General features: G+C 48.1%; 2 protein-coding genes across 3 annotated transcripts; one reads left to right on the forward strand and one right to left on the reverse strand.

Moving 5' to 3' along the window:
* Positions 1-1,381: 1,381 nt before the first annotated feature.
* On the reverse strand, positions 1,382-7,524 carry LOC124021156 (H/ACA ribonucleoprotein complex non-core subunit NAF1-like). Its single transcript, XM_046336508.1, has 4 exons — positions 7,279-7,524; positions 4,595-5,257; positions 3,841-3,934; positions 1,382-1,443 (listed from the first exon to the last, which is right to left on the reverse strand). The coding sequence occupies exons 2-4, from the start codon at positions 5,228-5,230 to the stop codon at positions 1,382-1,384; spliced, it is 792 nt and encodes a 263-aa protein (XP_046192464.1). The 5' UTR covers positions 5,231-5,257; positions 7,279-7,524.
* LOC124021157 (translation machinery-associated protein 16-like) lies at positions 7,120-19,505 on the forward strand. 2 transcript variants are annotated; one of them, XM_046336509.1, is made up of 7 exons: positions 7,120-7,543; positions 8,879-8,988; positions 9,083-9,120; positions 15,066-15,150; positions 17,881-18,029; positions 18,194-18,236; positions 18,998-19,504. In XM_046336509.1, the coding sequence occupies exons 1-7, from the start codon at positions 7,541-7,543 to the stop codon at positions 19,218-19,220; spliced, it is 651 nt and encodes a 216-aa protein (XP_046192465.1). In that variant the 5' UTR covers positions 7,120-7,540; the 3' UTR covers positions 19,221-19,504. The 2 variants fall into 2 exon arrangements, with proteins under 2 accessions (XP_046192465.1, XP_046192466.1); XM_046336510.1 differs by lacking the exon at positions 7,120-7,543 and adding an exon at positions 8,254-8,667 and having other exon boundaries at positions 18,998-19,505.
* Positions 19,506-19,963: the final 458 nt, after the last annotated feature.

The following is a 19,963-nucleotide window of genomic DNA, read 5'->3' on the forward strand; positions in this document are numbered from 1 at the left end:
ACTGACCGTCGTAGCTGCTCATTGAGGATGTAGAGGGTGTAGTCAGTGTACTGACCGTCGTAGCTGCTCAGTGAGGATATAGAGGGTGTAGTCAGTGTACTGACCGTCGTAGCTGCTCAGTGAGGATATAGAGGGTGTAGTCAGTGTGTACTGACCGTCGTAGCTGCTCAGTGAGGATGTAGAGGGTGTAGTCAGTGTACTGACCGTCGTAGCTGCTCAGTGAGGATATAGAGGGTGTAGTCAGTGTACTGACCGTCGTAGCTGCTCAGTGAGGATATAGAGGGTGTAGTCAGTGTGTACTGACCGTCGTAGCTGCTCAGTGAGGATATAGAGGGTGTAGTCAGTGTACTGACCGTTAGCTGCTCAGTGAGGATATAGAGGGTGTAGTCAGTGTACTGACCGTCGTAGCTGCTCAGTGAGGATATAGAGGGTGTAGTCAGTGTGTACTGACCGTCGTAGCTGCTCAGTGAGGATATAGAGGGTGTACTGTGTACTGACCGTCCAGCTGCTCAGTGAGGATACAGTGTACCTCAAGCTGCTCAGTGAGGATATAGAGGGTGTAGTCAGTGTACTGACCGTCGTAGCTTCTCAGTGAGGATGTAGAGGGTCTAGTCAGTGTGTACTGACCGTCGTAGCTGCTCAGTGAGGATATAGATGGTGTAGTCAGTGTATACTGACCGTCGTAGCTGCTCAGTGAGGATATAGAGGGTGTAGTCAGTGTACTGACCGTCGTAGCTGCTCAGTGAGGATATAGAGGGTGTAGTCAGTGTACTGACCGTGTAGCTGCTCAGTGAGGATATAGAGGGTGTAGTCAGTGTACTGACCGTCATAGTGCTCAGTGAGGATATAGAGGGTGTAGTCAGTGTGTACTGACCGTCGTAGCTGCTCAGTGAGGATGTAGAGGGTGTAGTCAGTGTGTACTGACCGTCGTAGCTGCTCAGTGAGGATATAGAGGTGTAGTCAGTGTACTGACCGTCGTAGCTGCTCAGTGAGGATATAGAGGGTGTTCAGTGTGTACTGACCGTCGAGCTGCTCAGTGAGGATATAGAGGTGTAGTCAGTCTGACCAGCTGCTCAGTGAGGATGTAGAGGGTGTAGTCAGTGAGAGACGGGGCGTAGAACATGGAGTCCTTCAGCTTCACTCCTCTCTCTGCGATGTCACTCTCTGAGTTAAACCTCAACACATAGAAGGGACTGGAGACCGGCCCAAACACCTCAAATACCTGGAGGAGAGAGAGTTAAACCTCAACACATAGAAGGGACTGGAGACCGGCCCAAACACCTCAAATACCTGGAGGAGGAGGACTGTGTGGGGGTGGGGGGTATTCTGAGGACTCCTCCCGGGACTCTAAGCCCCTCTTACCTTGCCCACGGCCAGCCTATCAGAGTTGAAGATGACGCTGTCGTCCTTCAGAGGGCGTGTCCTTCAATGACTGAATGATCACTGTTGAGGAAACACAACAGACACCAAGAGGGGTCAGGGGGCATTCAGTCACCAAGAGGGGTCAGGGGCATTCAGTCACCAAGAGGGGTCAGGGGGTGTAATGTGAAGGGCAGGGGCATTCAGTCACCAAGAGGGGTCAGGGGGTGTAATGTGAAGGGCAGGGGCATTCAGTCACCAAGAGGGGTCAGGAGCATTCAGTCACCAAGAGGGTCAGGGGCATTCAGTCACCAAGAGGGGTCAGGGGCATTCAGTCACCAAGAGGGGTCAGGGGGTGTAATGTGAAGGGCAGGGGCATTCAGTCACCAAGAGGGGTCAGGGGCATTCAGTCACCAAGAGGGGTCAGGGGCATTCAGTCACCAAGAGGGGGCAGGAGAATTAGCTGTTAGATGATACTGGTCCTAGGGGCAGGGACTAACCCAGCTGTTAGATGATACTGGTGACTGGTCCTAGGGGAGGGACTAACCCAGCTGTTAGATGATACTGGTCCTAGGGGGAGGGACTAACCCAGCTGTTAGATGGTACTGGTGACTGGTCCTAGGGGGAGGGACTAACCCAGCTGTTAGATGATACTGGTCCTAGGGGGGGACTAACCCAGCTGTTAGATGCTACTGGTCCTAGGGGAGGGACTAACCCAGCTGTTAGATGATACTGGTCCTAGGGGAGGGACTAACCCAGCTGTTAGATGATACTGGTCCTAGGGGAGGGACTAACCCAGCTGTTAGATGATACTGGTGACTGGTCCTAGGGGAGGGACTAACCCAGCTGTTAGATGATACTGGTCCTAGGGGGAGGGACTAACCCAGCTGTTAGATGGTACTGGTGACTGGTCCTAGGGGGAGGGACTAACCCAGCTGTTAGATGATACTGGTCCCCAGGGGGTCCTAGGACTAACCCAGCTGTTAGATGCTACTGGTCCTAGGGGGAGGGACTAACCCAGCTGTTAGATGCTACTGGTGACTGGTCCTAGGGGAGGGACTAACCCAGCTGTTAGATGATACTGGTCCTAGGGGGAGGGACTAACCCAGCTGTTAGATGGTACTGGTGACTGGTCCTAGGGGGAGGGACTAACCCAGCTGTTAGATGCTACTGGTCCTAGGGGAGGGACTAACCCAGCTGTTAGATGGGTCCTAGGGGAGGGACTAACCCAGCTGTTAGATGCTACTGGTCCTAGGGGAGGTTAGATGATACTGGTCCTAGGGGACTAACCAGCTGTTAGATGATACTGGTCCTAGGGGAGGACTAACCCAGCTGTTAGATGATACTGGTCCTAGGGGGAGGGACTAACCCAGCTGTTAGATGCTACTGGTCCTAGGGGGAGGGACTAACCCAGCTGTTAGATGATACTGGTCCTAGGGGGAGGGACTAACCCAGCTGTTAGATGATACTGGTCCTAGGGGAGGGACTAACCCAGCTGTTAGATGATACTGGTCCTAGGGGAGGGACTAACCCAGCTGTTAGATGATACTGGTCCTAGGGGGAGGGACTAACCCAGCTGTTAGACTGGATGATCCTAGGGGGAGGGACTAACCCAGCTGTTAGATGATACTGGTCCTAGGGGAGGGACTAACCCAGCTGTTAGATGATACTGGTCCTACTGGTTAGATGATACTGGTCCTAGGGGGAGGGACTAACCCAGCTGTTAGATGATACTGGTCCTAGGGGGAGGGACTAACCCAGCTGTTAGATGATACTGGTCCTGGGGGGAGGGACTAACCCAGCTGTTAGATGATACTGGTCCTAGGGGAGGGACTAACCCAGCTGTTAGATGATACTGGTCCTAGGGGAGGGACTAACCCAGCTGTTAGATGATACTGGTCCTAGGGGAGGGACTAACCCAGCTGTTAGATGATACTGGTCCTAGGGGGGTCCTAGGGACTAACCCAGCTGTTAGATGATACTGGTCCTAGGGGGAGGGACTAACCCAGCTGTTAGATGATACTGGTCCTAGGGGAGGGACTAACCCAGCTGTTAGATGATACTGGTCCTAGGGGAGGGACTAACCCAGCTGTTAGATGATACTGGTGACTGGTCCTAGGGGAGGGACTAACCCAGCTGTTAGATGATACTGGTCCTAGGGGAGGGACTAACCCAGCTGTTAGATGATACTGGTCCTAGGGGAGGGACTAACTCAGCTGTTAGATGATACTGGTCCTAGGGGAGGGACTAACCCAGCTGTTAGATGGTACTGGTGACTGGTCCTAGGGGAGGGACTAACCCAGCTGTTAGATGATACTGGTCCTAGGGGAGCTGTTGGATGATACTGGTGACTGGTCCTACCCAGCTGTTAGATGATACTGGTCCTAGGGGAGGGACTAACCCAGCTGTTAGATGATACTGGTCCTAGGGGAGGGACTAACCCAGCTGTTAGATGATACTGGTCCTAGGGGAGGGACTAACCCAGCTGTTGGATGATACTGGTGACTGATCCTAGGGGCAGTATCTCCGCCTCCTCTGGTAGAACAACCGTCAACTCTTCGACAGCAGGCAAGTCCTATACACACAAACACACATTTCATTTTTACATGAATACAGCGCTCATTTTATTTTTACTCCAGGGGTCAGAGAGAGGCCAGGGTTAGAGAGGCAGGGGTTAGTTCCAGGGGTGAATTTCCCAGGGGTTAGAGAGAGGCCAGGGGTTAGAGGCCAGGGGTTAGAGAGAGGCCAGGGGTCAGAGAGAGGCCAGGGGTCAGAGAGAGGCCAGGGGTTAGAGAGAGGCCAGGGGTCAGAGAGAGGCCAGGGGTCAGAGAGAGGCCAGGGGTTAGAGAGGGGCCAGGGGTTAGAGAGGGGCCAGGGGTCCAGAGAGAGGCCAGGGGAGAGGCCAGGGGTTAGAGAGGGCCAGGGGGGTTAGAGATGGGCCAGGGGTTAGAGATGGGCCAGGGGTTAGAGAGGGGCCAGGGGTTAGAGAGGGGCCAGGGGTTAGAGAGGGGGGGTTAGAGAGGGGCCAGGGGTTAGAGAGGGGTTAGGCCAGGGGAGAGAGGCCAGGGGTTAGAGAGAGGCCAGGGGTTAGAGAGAGGCCAGGGGTTAGAGAGAGGCCAGGGGTTAGAGAGAGGCCAGGGGTTAGAGAGGGCCAGGCCAGGGGTTAGAGAGGCCAGGGGTTAGAGAGAGGCCAGGGGTTAGAGAGAGGCCCAGGGGTTAGAGAGGCCAGGGGTACCTCAGGCAGGATCTCATCCAGGGTTTTGATGGAACAGGGTTTCCTTGCCCGACCGAAGCCTTCGTCGTCATCATCATCTTCATCTGCCTGACCTAACACAACAGCCAGCGTCACACCGGAGGAAGAGGAGTCTGAATCACTGTCTGAGGAGCTGCTGCTGTCCTGCTGGTCCCTGACACCGTCCTGTAACGTCAGCAGTACCTGGGGGGGGTCCTGAGAGGGGTCCTGGGAGAGGTCCTGAGAGGGGTCCTGGGGGAGGTCTTGAGAGGGGTCCTGGGGGAGGTCCTGAGAGGGGTCCTGAGAGAGGTCCTGAGAGGGGTCCTGAGAGAGGTCCTGAGAGAGGTCCCGGGAGAGGTCCTGGGGAAGGTGTGTGGTTCCATCTCCCAGCTCGGAGCTCGAGACAGAGCTGAGATTCTCTGTAACCTCCATCTCCTCTGCTCCTCCCGTTAACTCTCCCAGTAAACGGCTGTCTGAGGTACCGGAGGTCAGTCCCTGAGGTTCTGTCTCAGCTGTGCATCCGTCCTCCAGGTGCTTGGTGCTGGTACCGTTGTTCAGTTCCAGTTCCTCTCCGTGTGTCTCTGCTGAGCTCTGAAGAACCTCCGGTACCAAAGCCATCTCCTCTGGTTGGACCTCCATCCCGTTGCTGGGTAGAGACTATCACACCTGGGGACAAAGACAGCACAACTACAATCAGCTGGGTAATAGTCACTAGGAACCACACAGAACGGAAGCTAACGGACAGAACTCGCTGTCTCTCTCTCTCTCACACAGAACGGAAGCTAACAGACGCAAACTGAACAAAGCGTGAGGGCTAAGAAACGCTGTGTCTCTCTGTCACTCTCTCTGTCTCTCACACAGAACGGAAGCTAACAGACAGAACTCTCTGTCTCTGTCTGTCTCTCTCTCTGTCTCTCTCTCTCTCACAGAACGGAAGCTAACAAACGCAAACGGAACACAGCGTGAGGGCTAAGAAACGCTTAGGCCTAGTTTTGTTGCAAAACGTTGTTGTACTTTGTGCACTAATGAATACACCCCTGGTTGCCTCACAAACCACAGTGTGGATCTGTACAATCTGGACCTGTATTCTCTGCCCACACAACCACTAAGCAAGAAAGTAGCTATCATCTAGTATCTATGGCTCAGTCGAACAGTAACCTGTTCAGTTACGAAATCAGGGTGGAGGAGGTGGAACCGCTCAGAGTGGTGATCTGCTCTGATTAGCCTGCAGTGTTGTCGTGTGAAGACCGGTAGGTCAGATTCAGAGTGGTGATCTGCTCTGATTGGCCTGCAGTGTTGAGTCGTGTGAAGACCAGCAGGTCAGATAGAGGAGACTTGTTCAGAGTGGTGATCTGCTCTGATTGGCCTGCAGTGTTGAGTCGTGTGAAGACCGGCAGGTCAGATAGAGGAGACTTGTTTATGGAGATGATGGTGCTGTTAATGGGATTGGAGAGGATGGGAGTGGCGGTAAGCTTTTGTTGGGTTCCCACCCATGTTGGTGTGGAGGGTAGAGGTCGACCGATTATGATTTTTCAACACCGATACCGATTATTGGAGGACCAAAAAGGCCGATACCGATTAATCGAGTCAGTTAACCCACCGTTCCCAGGCCGTCATTGAAAATAAGAATGTGTTCTTAACTGACTTGCCTGGTTAAATAAATATTAAATAAAGGTGAAAAAATAAAAATAATAATAATTCAGCAAAACCGGTGTCCAAAAATACAGATTTCCGATTGTTATGAAAACCTGAAATCGGCCCTAATTAATCGGCCGACCTCTAATCGTAATAATGACAATTACAACAATACTGAATGAACACTTATTTTAACTTAATACATCAATAAAATCAATTTAGCCTCAAATAAATAATGAAACGTGTTCAGTTTGGTTTAAATAATGCAAAAACAAAGTGTTGGAGAAGAAAGTAAAAGTGAAATATGTGCCATGTAAGAAAGCTAACGTTTCAGTTCCTTGCTCAGAACATGAGAACATATGAAAGCTGGTGGTTCCTTTTAACACGAGTCTTCAATATTCCAAGGTAAGAAGTTTTAGGTTGTAGTTATTATAGGAATTATAGGACTATTTCTCTCTCTACCATTTGTATTTCATATACCTTTGACTATTGGATGTTCTAATAGCTACTTTAGTATTGCCATCCTAATCTCGGGAGTTGATAGGCTTGAAGTCATAAACAGCGCAATGCTTGAAGCACAGCGAAGAGCTGCTGGCAAACGCAGGAAAGTGCTGTTTGAATGAATGCTTACGAGCCTGCTGCTGCCTACCACCACTCAGTCAGACTGCTCTATCAAATCATAGACTTAATTATAATACACACAGAAATACGAGCCTTAGGTCATTAATATGGTAAAATCTGGAAACTATAATTACGAAAACAAGACGTTTATTCTTTCAGTGAAATATGGAACCGTTTGGTATGTTATCTAACGGGTGGCATCCCTCAGTCTAAATATTGTTGTTACATTGCACAACCTTCAATGTTATGTCATAATTATGTACAATTCTGGCAAATTAATTACGGTCTTTGAATAAATGGTCTTCACACAGTTCGCGACGAGCCAGGCAGCCCAAACTGCTTGCACAGAACGCAAGAGAAGTGACAACTGTACCGGTGGCATTATTACAATGTTGTTTATCATATTGCAAACGTGTAGATGATGGACTTACGTTCCAGTAGTTAAGGCTACAAAGCTGTTCTCTCGGCAGTCTGCTCTCTGCTACTCTCAGTAACGTTACTCTGCTGTTCGCAACACGTTTTGATTCGGAAACAACGTGGTCTTGTTGTCTTCCGGGTTGTGGAACCTTTCTTTCGGCCGCCGGAGGAAATGACGGACAGTGTTGTCCGACGGACCAGCAGCATCCGCCGGAGTTGTCAATACAGAACACGTGTTTTCAACCGGTGATCAAACTTCGCACATACAACTAAAACATGGTAAAATTACACTTATTTAACATCCTTAACATGTATCTACATATATGTAGAAATATATTTAGCTAAACCTAGATCTATATAATGTTATAGCGCTCTTACAACCTAGTGAATGTATACTGCAAAATAATATTAACGCAAAATGCAACAATTTCAACGATTCATGAGTTAGTTAATTTTAGGAAATCAGTCAATTGAAATAAATAAATTAAGCACTAATCTATGGATCTCACGTGACTTTCACAAGCACCAAGTCTAGGACTTGCCTAGTTCAATAAAAAACAGGTCCTAAGGCTTCTTAACAGCTTCTATCCCCCCACTATTTGCATTGAATACTCATTTTTTTACGCTGCTGTTCCTCGCTGTTTATTACGTAGTCACTTTACCCCTACCCACATATTACCTCGACTAACCTGTACCCCCGCAGATAGACTCAGTATTGTTTTGTTTTTTACTTTTCTTCACTCTTATTTTACTTTTTTATTTTAAGCTTTTAAGTAAGTATTTCACATGACTGAGCAGGAGCACAGTGATGGGTGGGCCTGGGAGGGCTCCACCCACTGGGGAGCCAGGCCCAGCCAATCAGAATGAGTTTTCCCCACAAAGGGCTTTATTACAGACAGAAATACTCCTCCGTTTCATCAGCTGTCCAGGTGGCTGGTCTCAGACGATCTCACAGGTGAAGAACCCGGATGTGGAGGTCCTGGGCTGGTGTGGTTACACGTGGTCTGGCGTGGTTACAGATGGTCTGCGGTTGTGATGCCGGTTGGACGTACTGCCAAATTCTCTAACATGACGTTGGAGGTGGCTTATGGTAGAGAAATGAACATTAAATTCTCAGGCAGCAGCCCTGGAGGAAATTTCAGCATGTGAATTGCACGCTCCCTCAAAACTTCAGACATCTGTGGTGTTGTGTGACAAAACTTCATATTTTAGAGTGACCTTTTATTGTCCTCAGCACAAGGTGCACCTGTGTAATGAGCATGCCGTTTAATCAGCTTCTTGACATGCCACACCTGTCAGCTGGATGGATTATCTTGACAAAGGAGAAAGACTCACTAACTGGGAAATACGCTTTCTTGCATATGGACATTTCTAGGATCTTTTAGTTCAGTTAATGAAACATGGTACCAACACTTTACATGTTACGTTTATATTTTAGTTCAGTATAGAATAATGCAAGACAGTGTTCTAACAGTCGTGTGTGTGTGTGTGTGTGTGTGTGTGTGTGTGTGTGTGTGTGTGTGTGTGTGTGTGTGTGTGTGTGTGTGTGTGTGTGTGTGTGTGTGTGTGTGTGTGTGTGTGTGTGTGTGTGTGTGTGTGTGTGTGTGTGTGTAGCCGAAGGCGGGGAAAGGTAAACCAACTCAGAAGGAGAAGGTGTGTCATCCCTATAGCAGGAAAGCTGCTTACCTGGCCAGCCAGGAGATACGTCTGGGAAAGAAGGAGAGGTAAGGAGGGAGGGAGATGGTTTGTGTTTTGAACAGAGAGGATCCTGTATATTGTTATATATTTATAAAGTTAAGTGTGTATCTCTGCCTCCAGACAAAAGAGTGAGAAGTCCACTCGTCTCAACAGCATTGGTGAGTCTGACAGTCTGTTACTACTATTACTGTGTTACTTTACTATTGTTACTGTACGACTGTTACTGAACTGTCTCAGCCTGTCACCAAGGGAGTACCCCAAGGCTCCAACCTAGGCCCCACACTCTTCTCAATTTGCATCAACAACATAGCTCAAGCAGTAGGAAGCGCTCTCATCCAATTATATGTCTGTTTTTTTATTTCACCTTTATTTAACTAGGCAAATCAGTTAAGAACAAATTCTTATTTACAATGACGACCTACCAAAAGGCAAAAGGCCTCCTGCGGGGATGGGGGCTCTCCATGATTGAGTCTTTGAATGAAGAGATGGAGATAAAACTGTCCGGTTTGAGTGTTTTTTGCAGCTCGTTCCAGTCGCTAGCTGCAGCGAACTGAAAAGACGAGCGACCCAGGGATGTGTGTGCTTTGGGGACCTTTAACAGTACGCGACTGGCAGAACGGATGTTGTATGTGGAGGATGAGGGCTGCAGTAGATATCTCAGATAGGGGGAAGTGAGGCCTTAGAGGGTTTTATAAATAAGTATCAACCAGTGGGTCTTGTGACAGGGTATACAGAGATGACCAGTTTACAGAGGAGTATAGAGTGCAGTGATGTGTCCTATAAGGAGCATTGGTGGCAAATCTGATGGCCGAAACGTAAAGAACATCTAGCCGCTCGAGGGCCCCCTTACCTACCGACCTATAAACGATGTCTACGTAATCTAGCATGGGTAGGCTGGTCATCTGAATCAGGGTTAGTTTGGCAGCTGAGGTGAAAGAGGAGCGATTACGATGGAGGAAACCAAGTCTAGATTTAACTTTAGCCTGCAGCGTTGATATGTGCTGAGAGAAGGACAGTGTACCATCTAGCCATACTCCCAAGTACTTGTATGAGGTGACTATCTCAAGCTCTAAACCCTCAGAGGTAGTAATCACCCCGCTCTAAACCCTCAGAGGTAGTAATCACCCCGCTCTAAACCCTCAGAGGTAGTAATCACCCCGTAAACCCTCACACCCGCTCTAAACCCTCAGAGGTAGTAATCACCCCGCTCTAAACCCTCAGAGGTAGTAATCACCCCCTCAGAGGTAAACCCTCAGAGGTAGTAATCACCCCGCTCTAAACCCTCAGAGGTAGTAATCACCCCGCTCTAAACCCTCAGAGGTAGTAATCACCCCGCTCTAAACCCTCAGAGGTAGTAATCACCCCGCTCTAAACCCTCAGAGGTAGTAATCACCCCGCTCTAAACCCTCAGAGGTAGTAATCACCCCGCTCTAAACCCTCAGAGGTAGTAATCACCCCGCTCTAAACCCTCAGAGGTAGTAATCACCCCGCTCTAAACCCTCAGAGGTAGTAATCACCCCGCTCTAAACCCTCAGAGGTAGTAATCACCCCGCTCTAAACCCTCAGAGGTAGTAATCACCCCGCTCTAAACCCTCAGAGGTAGTAATCACCCCGCTCTAAACCCTCAGAGGTAGTAATCACCCCGCTCTAAACCCTCAGAGGTAGTAATCACCCCGCTCTAAACCCTCAGAGGTAGTAATCACCCCGCTCTAAACCCTCAGAGGTAGTAATCACCCCGCTCTAAACCCTCAGAGGTAGTAATCACCCCGCTCTAAACCCTCAGAGGTAGTAATCACCCCGCTCTAAACCCTCAGAGGTAGTAATCACCCCGCTCTAAACCCTCAGAGGTAGTAATCACCCCGCTCTAAACCCTCAGAGGTAGTAATCACCCCGCTCTAAACCCTCAGAGGTAGTAATCACCCCGCTCTAAACCCTCAGAGGTAGTAATCACCCCGCTCTAAACCCTCAGAGGTAGTAATCACCCCGCTCTAAACCCTCAGAGGTAGTAATCACCTCTAAACCCTCAGAGGTAGTAATCACCCCTGTGGGGAGAGGGGCATTCTTCTTACCAAACCACATGACCGTTGTTTTGGAGGTGTTCAGAACAAGGTTAAGGGCAGAGAAAGCTTGTTGAACACAGATAAAGTTTTGTTGTAGAGCTTAATTCAAAGACTCAATCATGGACACTCTTACTGACAATTGTGGCTGCTTTGCGTGATGTATTGTTGTCTCTACCTTCTTCCTTTTGTGCTGTTGTCTGTGTTTGTATCTGTGTTTTGTGCTGCTACCATGTTGTCATGTGCTGCTACCATGTTGTTGTGTTGCTATCATGTTGTTGTCATGTTGTGTTGCTACATGTTGTGTTGTTGCCATGTTGTTGTCATGTTGTGTTGTTGCCATGTTGTTGTCATGTTGTGTTGTTACCATGTTGTTGTCATGTTGTGGTGCTACCATGTTGTTGTCATATTGTGCTGCTACCATGTTGTTGTCATGTTGTGATGCTACCATGTTGTGATGCTACCATGTTGTTGTCATGTTGTGCTGCTACCATGTTGTTGTCATGTTGTGCTGCTACCATGTTGTTGTCATGTTGTGCTGCTACCATGTTGTTGTCATGTTGTGGTGCTACCATGTTGTTGTCATGTTGTGGTGCTACCATGTTGTGCTACCATGTTGTTGTCATGTTGTGGTGCTACCATGTTGTTGTCATGTTGTGCTGCTACCATGTTGTTGTCATGTTGTGGTGCTACCATGTTGTTGTCATGTTGTGCTGCTACCATGTTGTTGTCATGTTGTGGTGCTACCATGTTGTTGTCATGTTGTGGTGCTACCATGTTGCTGTCATGTTGTGCTGCTACCATGTTGTTGTCATGTTGTGGTGCTACCATGTTGTTGTCATGTTGTGGTGCTACCATGTTGTTGTCATGTTGTGGTGCTACCATGTTGTGATGCTACCATGTTGTTGTCATGTTGTGATGCTGCCATGTTGTTGTCATGTTGTGATGCTGCCATGTTGTCAATTCACAGTAGTTAGTATATTCAGATAGCTAGGTGGGACAACCACATATCACAGTAGTTAGTATTTATTTATTTTTTTCACCTTTATTTAACCAGGTAGGCTAGTTGAGAACAAGTTCTCATTTGCAACTGCGACCTGGCCAAGATAAAGCATAGCAGTGTGAACAGACAACACAGAGTTACACATGGAATAAACAATTAACAAGTCAATAACACAGTAGAAAAAATGGGCAGTCTATATACAATGTGTGCAAAAGGCATGAGGAGGTAGGCGAATAATACAATTTTGCAGATTAACACTGGAGTGATAAATGATCAGATGGTCATGTACAGGTAGAGATATTGGTGTGCAAAAGAGCAGAAAAATAAATAAATAAAAACAGTATAAAAACAGTATGGGAATGAGGTAGGTGAAAATGGGTGGGCTATTTTCCTATAGACTATGTACAGCTGCAGCGATCGGTTAGCTGCTCGGATAGCTGATGTTTGAAGTTGGTGAGGGAGATAAAAGTCTCCAACTTCAGCGATTTTTGCAATTCGTTCCAGTCACAGGCAGCAGGGTACTGGAACGAAAGGCGGCCAAATGATGTGTTGGCTTTAGGGATGATCAGTGAGATACACCTGCTGGAGCGCGTGCTACGGATGGGTGTTGCCATCGTGACCAGTGAACTGAGATAAGGCGGAGATTTACCTAGCATGGACTTGTAGATGACCTGGAGCCAGTGGGTCTGGCGACGAATATGTAGTGAGGGCCAGCCGACTAGAGCATACAAGTCGCAGTGGTGGGTGGTATAAGGTGCTTTAGTGACAAAACGGATGGCACTGTGATAGACTGCATCCAGTTTGCTGAGTAGAGTGTTGGAAGCCATTTTGTAGATGATATCGCCGAAGTCGAGGATCGGTAGGATAGTCAGTTTTACTAGGGTAAGCTTGGCAGCGTGAGTGAAGGAGGCTTTGTTGCGGAATAGAAAGCCGACTCTTGATTTGATTTTCGATTGGAGATGTTTGATGTGGGTCTGGAAGGAGAGTTTGCAGTCTAGCCAGACACCTAGGTACTTATAGATGTCCACATATTCAAGGTCGGAACCATCCAGGGTGGTGATGCTAGTCGGGCATGCGGGTGCAGGCAGCGATCGGTTGAAAAGCATGCATTTGGTTTTACTCGCGTTTAAGAGCAGTTGGAGGCCACGGAAGGAGTGCTGTATGGCATTGAAGCTCGTTTGGAGGTTAGATAGCACAGTGTCCAATGACGGGCCGAAAGTATATAGAATGGTGTCGTCTGCGTAGAGGTGGATCAGGGAATCGCCCGCAGCAAGAGCAACATCATTGATATATACAGAGAAAAGAGTCGGCCCGAGAATTGAACCCTGTGGCACCCCCATAGAGACTGCCAGAGGACCGGACAGCATGCCCTCCGATTTGACACACTGTACTCTGTCTGCAAAGTAATTGGTGAACCAGGCAAGGCAGTCATCCGAAAAACCGAGGCTGTTGAGTCTGCCGATAAGAATATGGTGATTGACAGAGTCGAAAGCCTTGGCGAGGTCGATGAAGACGGCTGCACAGTACTGTCTTTTATCGATGGCGGTTATGATATCGTTTAGTACCTTGAGTGTGGCTGAGGTGCACCCGTGACCGGCTCGGAAACCAGATTGCACAGCGGAGAAGGTACGGTGGGATTCGAGATGGTCAGTGACCTGTTTGTTGACTTGGCTTTCGAAGACCTTAGATAGACAGGGCAGGATGGATATAGGTCTGTAACAGTTTGGGTCCAGGGTGTCTCCCCTTTGAAGAGGGGGATGACTGCGGCAGCTTTCCAATCCTTGGGGATCTCAGACGATATGAAAGAGAGGTTGAACAGGCTGGTAATAGGGGTTGCGACAATGGCGGCAGATAGTTTCAGAAATAGCGGGTCCAGATTGTCAAGCCCAGCTGATTTGTACGGGTCCAGGTTTTGCAGCTCTTTCAGAACATCTGCTATCTGGATTTGGGTAAAGGAGAACCTGGAGAGGCTTGGGTGAGGAGCTACGGGGGGGCGGAGCTGTTGGCCGAGGTTGGAGTAGCCAGGTGGAAGGCATGGCCAGCCGTTGAGAAGTGCTTATTGAAGTTTTCGATAATCATGGATTTATCGGTGGAGACCGTGTTTCCTAGCCTCAGTGCAGTGGGCAGCTGGGAGGAGGTGCTCTTGTTGTATATTCAGATAGCTAGGTGAGACAACCACATATTACAGTAGTTAGTATATTCAGATAGCTAGGTGAGACAATCACATATTACAGTAGTTAGTATATTCAGATAGCTAGGTGAGACAATCACATATCACAGTAGTTAGTATATTCAGATAGCTAGGTGAGACAACCACATATCACAGTAGTTAGTATATTCAGATAGCTAGGTGAGACAACCACATATCACAGTAGTTAGTATATTCAGATAGCTAGGTGGGACAACCACATATCACAGTAGTTAGTATATTCAGATAGCTAGGTGAGACAACCACATATCACAGTAGTTAGTATATTCAGATAGCTAGGTGAGACAACCACATATCACAGTAGTTAGTATATTCAGATAGCTAGGTGATACAACCACATATCACAGTAGTTAGTATATTCAGATAGCTAGGTGAGACAACCACATATCACAGTAGTTAGTATATTCAGATAGCTAGGTGGGACAACCACATATCACAGTAGTTAGTATATTCAGATAGCTAGGTGATACAACCACATATCACAGTAGTTAGTATATTCAGATAGCTAGGTGAGACAACCACATATCACAGTAGTTAGTATATTCAGATAGCTAGGTGGGACAACCACATATCACAGTAGTTAGTATATTCAGATAGCTAGGTGATACAACCACATATCACAGTAGTTAGTATATTCAGATAGCTAGGTGAGACAACCACATATCACAGTAGTTAGTATATTCAGATAGCTAGGTGGGACAACCACATATCACAGTAGTTAGTATATTCAGATAGCTAGGTGAGACAACCACATATCACAGTATATTCAGTGTGTGTTGGTGAGTACAACGGTAGGGTGTACCCCCTCTTACCTTCTATTGTCTGTGTGTGTAGGTGATAAGCTGCAGTGGTTTCAGAGCCAGCTGGACTCTGAGAAGACAGAGTTCACCAAACAGGATGCCTGTCACATCATAGAGAGGTCAGTACCCGTGTCTATATTCACCAAACAGGACACCTGTCACATAGAGAGGTCAGTACCTGTGTCTATATTCACCAAACAGGACACCTGTCACATAGAGAGGTCAGTACCTGTGTCTATATTCACCAAACAGGACACCTGTCACATAGAGGTCAGTACCCGTGTCTATATTCACCAAACAGGACACCTGTCACATAGAGAGGTCAGTACCCGTGTCTATATTCACCAAACAGGACACCTGTCACATAGAGAGGTCAGTACCCGTGTCTATATTCACCAAACAGGACACCTGTCACATAGAGAGGTTGGTCGGTAAATCAGTTGGCTAGGTAATGCTCTGTTCAGCTGTAGTGGGACTAGGGCAAAGCAGTTGGCTAGGTTACTGCTCTGTTTCAGCTGTAGTGGGACTAGGGTAAAGCAGTTGGCTAGGTAATGCTCTGTTCAGCTGTAGTGGGACTATGGCTAAGCAGTTGGCTAAGTAATGCTCTGTTCAGCTGTAGTGGGACTAGGGCAAAGCAGTTGGCTAGGTTACTGCTCTGTTTCAGCTGTAGTGGGACTAGGGTAAAGCAGTTGGCTAGGTAATGCTCTGTTCAGCTGTAGTGGGACTATGGCTAAGCAGTTAGCTAGGTAATGCTCTGTTTCAGCTGTAGTGGGACTAGGGCAAAGCAGTTGGCTAGGTAATGCTCTGTTTCAGCTGTAGTGGGACTAGGGCAAAGCAGTTGACTAGGTTACTGCTCTGTTTCAGCTGTAGTGGGACTAGGGCAAAGCAGTTAGCTAGGTTACTGCTCTGTTTCAGCTGTCGTGGGACTAGGGCAAAGCAGTCAGCTAGGTAATGCTCTGTTTCAGCTGTAGTGGGACTAGGGAAAAGCAGTTGGCTAGGTACTGCTCTGTTCAGCTGTAGTGGGACTAGGGCAAAGCAGTCGGCTAGGTAATGCTCTGTTTCAGCTGTAGTGGGACTAGGGCAAAGCAGTTGGCTAGGTTACTGCTCTGTTTCAGCTGTAGTGGGACTAGGGCAAAGCAGTTAGCTAGGTTACTGCTCTGTTTCAGCTGTCGTGGGACTAGGGCAAAGCAGTTAGCTAGGTACTGCTCTGTTTCAGCTGTAGTGGGACTAGGGCAAAGCAGTTAGCTAGGTAATGCTCTGTTTCAGCTGTAGTGGGACTAGGGCAAAGCAGTTAGCTAGGTAATGCTCTGTTTCAGCTGTAGTGGGACTAGGGCAAAGCAGTTAGCCAGGTTACTGCTCTGTTCAGCTGTAGTGGGACTAGGGCAAAGCAGTTGGCTAGGCAATGCTCTGTTTCAGCTGTAGTGGGACTAGGGCAAAGCAGTTAGCTAGGTAATGCTCTGTTCAGCTGTAGTGGGACTAGGGCAAAGCAGTTGGCTAGGTAATGCTCTGCTCAGCTGTAGTGGGACTAGGGCAAAGCAGTTGGCTAGGTAATGCTCTGTTCAGCTGTAGTGGGACTAGGGCAAAGCAGTTGGCTAGGTAATGCTCTGTTCAGCTGTAGTGGGACTAGGGCAAAGCAGTTGGCTAGGTAATGCTCTGTTTCAGCTGTAGTGGGACTAGGGCAAAGCAGTTAGCTAGGTAATGCTCTGTTCAGCTGTAGTGGGACTAGGGCAAAGCAGTTAGCTAGGTTACTGCTCTGTTTCAGCTGTAGTGGGACGAGGGCAAAGCATTTGGCTAGGTAATGCTCTGTTCAGCTGTAGTGGGACTAGGGCAAAGCAGTTGGCTGGGTTACTGCTCTGTTCAGCTGTTGTGGGACTAGGGCAAAGCAGTTGGCTAGGTAATGCTCTGTTTCAGCTGTAGTGGGACTATGGCAAAGCAGTTAGCTAGGTTACTGCTCTGTTTCAGCTGTAGCGGGACTAGGGCAAAGCAGTTAGCTGTAGTGGGACTAGGGCAAAGCAGTTGGCTAGGTTACTGCTCTGTTTCAGCTGTAGTGGGACTAGGGCTAAGCAGTTAGCTAGGTAATGCTCTGTTTCAGCTGTCGTGGGACTAGGGCTAAGCAGTTAGCTAGGTAATGCTCTGTTTCAGCTGTCGTGGGACTAGGACAAAGCAGTTAGCTAGGTAATGCTCTGTTCCGCTGTCGTGGGACTAGGGCTAAGCAGTTAGCTAGGTAATGCTCTGTTCAGCTGTAGTGGGACTAGGGCAAAGCAGTTAGCTAGGTTACTGCTCTGTTCAGCTGTAGTGGGACTAGGGCAAAGCAGTTGGCTAGGTAATGCTCTGTTTCAGCTGTAGTGGGACTAGGGCTAAGCAGTTAGCTAGGTAATGCTCTGTTTCAGCTGTAGTGGGACTAGGGCAAAGCAGTTAGCTAGGTTACTGCTCTGTTCAGCTGTAGTGGGACTAGGGCAAAGCAGTTAGCTAGGTTACTGCTCTGTTTCAGCTGTAGTGGGACTAGGGCAAAGCAGTTAGCTAGGTTACTGCTCTGTTTCAGCTGTAGTGGGACTAGGGCAAAGCAGTTAGCTAGGTAATGCTCTGTTTCAGCTGTAGTGGGCAGCCTAGCTGCTTGGAGAAGGAGGTGTTTCCTTGAGGGACATGCAGACAGGGACTTTTGAAATGAATACTTGTTTTTGTACATGTGATTGGTGGATTCAAATAAAGTGTTTAGTGTGTGTGTGTGTGTGTGTGTGTGTGTGTGTGTGTGTGTGTGTGTGTGTGTGTGTGTGTGTGTGTGTGTGTGTGTGTGTGTGTGTGTGTGTGTGTGTGTGTGTGTGTGTGTGTGTGTGTGTGGGTGGGTGTAGGTACCTGCAGAGGTTTGACGGGGAGTTGGACCAGATAGAGCTAGTGAACGGGATCAAAGGTCGTCAGGGTCGTCTCCATGGCAGCAGGGAGACCGTCATCAAACAGACTGTTGAGCGAGAGACCGCTCTGTACCATGGCAACGGCTTCGGTCAGTCTCACACACACACACACACACACACACACACACACACACACACACACACACACACACACACACACACACACACACACACACACACACACACACACACACACACACACACACACACACACACACAGAACCCTGACAGTGTGTTCCTCTTCTCTCCTCAGAGATTCCAGACATCATCAACTCTAAACATCTCAAGACCTTCAGGTGAGACGACCAATGAAAACCCAACTCTCGCTGGAGCTGTGATCTGATTGGTTGTTGCCAGTAGAGCTGTGATCTGATTGGTTGTTGCCAGTAGAGCTGTGATGATTCATGAAAAACAGCTCTATTCGTTACATTTTACCTCTGATACATTCTCTCACCTGATTGGTTGATTCTGTTGTGGTTCGTTCCTTGTTCCTTGTCAATCATTGGCTCATTGGTGAAATTAGCGTTCAGACGATATCTTTAAAAAACCTTTATTAATGCAATTGCAGACAGAAGTTGACAGAGGGAACAGGGCACGCATGTAATTTCTGCAAAATAGAAAAGGATTTGAGTTGTTTTATTAGTCCTGCAGTCATATATCTTAGTGATGTCACTGCCTACGTCATTACCTTCTACTCATGAGACAAAGCCCATGCCACCGCAGCTTGTACAAACAGTCGTTTCAGTGTTATCTAAAGGCTCAGCAGGAAATGTCCCCAAGTTTATTTATAGTGGAGTGTCTGACTAGTCATCTCTTACACTGCAGAGTTCTGTCTCAGTCACAGGTCTCTCAGACACTGCAGAGTTCTGTCTCAGTCACACGTCTCTCAGACACTGCAGAGTTCTGTCTCAGACACTGACACTGCAGTTCTGTCTCAGTCACACGTCTCTCAGACCGTTTTCTTTATGATTGGATGATTGGACAATTGGATGATTCCATTGTTCTGAGCTGGGATTGGATGATTCCGTGGTTTTGATCTGTGATTGGTTGGTTTCAGGGAGTGGAGCGGCGATCTAAAGAAGCTTCCCAACATCAAGATGAGGAAGTTCTCTTCCCGAGGGACGGACAGAACAGGAGGAGGAGAGGAGGAGGAGACCGCTGGAGGAGAGGAGGAGGAGGAAGACACCGCTGGAGGAGAGGAGGAGGAGACCGCCAGAGGAGAGGAGGAGGAGGCCTTAATGAAGGACTCAGATTCAGACGCCCAGGAAGATGCCCCATAATGCTTTGCATGTTAGAACTCTGGGGATGTCAGCCATCCTACCTGACTGGGGTTAAGACAACCTGTGTGTGTGTGTGTGTGTGTGTGTGTGTGTGTGTGTGTGTGTGTGTGTGTGTGTGTGTGTGTGTGTGTGTGTGTGTGTGTGTGTGTGTGTGTGTGTGTGTGTGTGTGTGTGTGTGTGTGTGTGTGTGTGTGTGTGTGTGTGTGTGTGTGTGTGTGTGTGTGTGTCCCAATACAGACATCTAATAAACCTAAATACAGACCGAAACTGTTGTTCTGTTTCATTGAAGATACTCTCTAAACATAGAAATCAGTGTGTCCGTTGCTGTGTTCAAGGCAACTTGGAACTAGGAAACTCTGAAATGTTCAACCTGGAAACCCTTTATAGAAAGATGAGATCAGAGGATCAATAGGAAGCTCTCCGCAAAATAAAAGTAAGCACATCTTTACTCTGAGGTTCTGAGTTGTCTTGAACATGGCTAGTTTGTGTCCAGTCAGTAACTCCACTATACGGGTTGTATCCAGTCAGGTTGTACCCAGTCAGGTTGAATCCAGTCAGGTTGTATCCAGGTTGTATCCAGTCAGATTGTACCCAGTCAGGTTGTACCCAGTCAGGTTGTATCCAGGTTGTACCCAGTCAGGTTGTATTCAGTCAGTTTGTATCCAGGTTGTATTCAGTCAGGTTGTACCCAGTCAGGTTGTATCAGGTTGTATTCAGGTTGTATCAGGTTGTAGTCAGGTTGT

This window comes from Oncorhynchus gorbuscha, unplaced genomic scaffold, assembly GCF_021184085.1.
Source record: "Oncorhynchus gorbuscha isolate QuinsamMale2020 ecotype Even-year unplaced genomic scaffold, OgorEven_v1.0 Un_scaffold_1065, whole genome shotgun sequence".
Lineage (NCBI taxonomy): Eukaryota > Metazoa > Chordata > Actinopteri > Salmoniformes > Salmonidae > Oncorhynchus > Oncorhynchus gorbuscha.

Coding starts and splice junctions, on each gene's coding strand:
- LOC124021157 (XM_046336509.1), top strand. Junction 9,121..15,065: donor CACTCGTCTCAACAGCATTG/GTGAGTCTGACA, acceptor CTGTGTGTGTAG/GTGATAAGCTGCAGTGGTTT. Junction 15,151..17,880: donor GCCTGTCACATCATAGAGAG/GTCAGTACCCGT, acceptor GGGTGGGTGTAG/GTACCTGCAGAGGTTTGACG.
- LOC124021156 (XM_046336508.1), bottom strand. CDS start 5,230: ATGGAGGTCCAACCAGAGGAGATGGCTTTGGTACCGGAGGTTCTTCAG. Junction 3,935..4,594: donor TGGATGAGATCCTGCCTGAG/GTACCCCTGGCC, acceptor TTGTGTGTATAG/GACTTGCCTGCTGTCGAAGA. Junction 1,444..3,840: donor CAGTATCATCCAACAGCTGG/GTTAGTCCCTCC, acceptor TTTCCTCAACAG/TGATCATTCAGTCATTGAAG.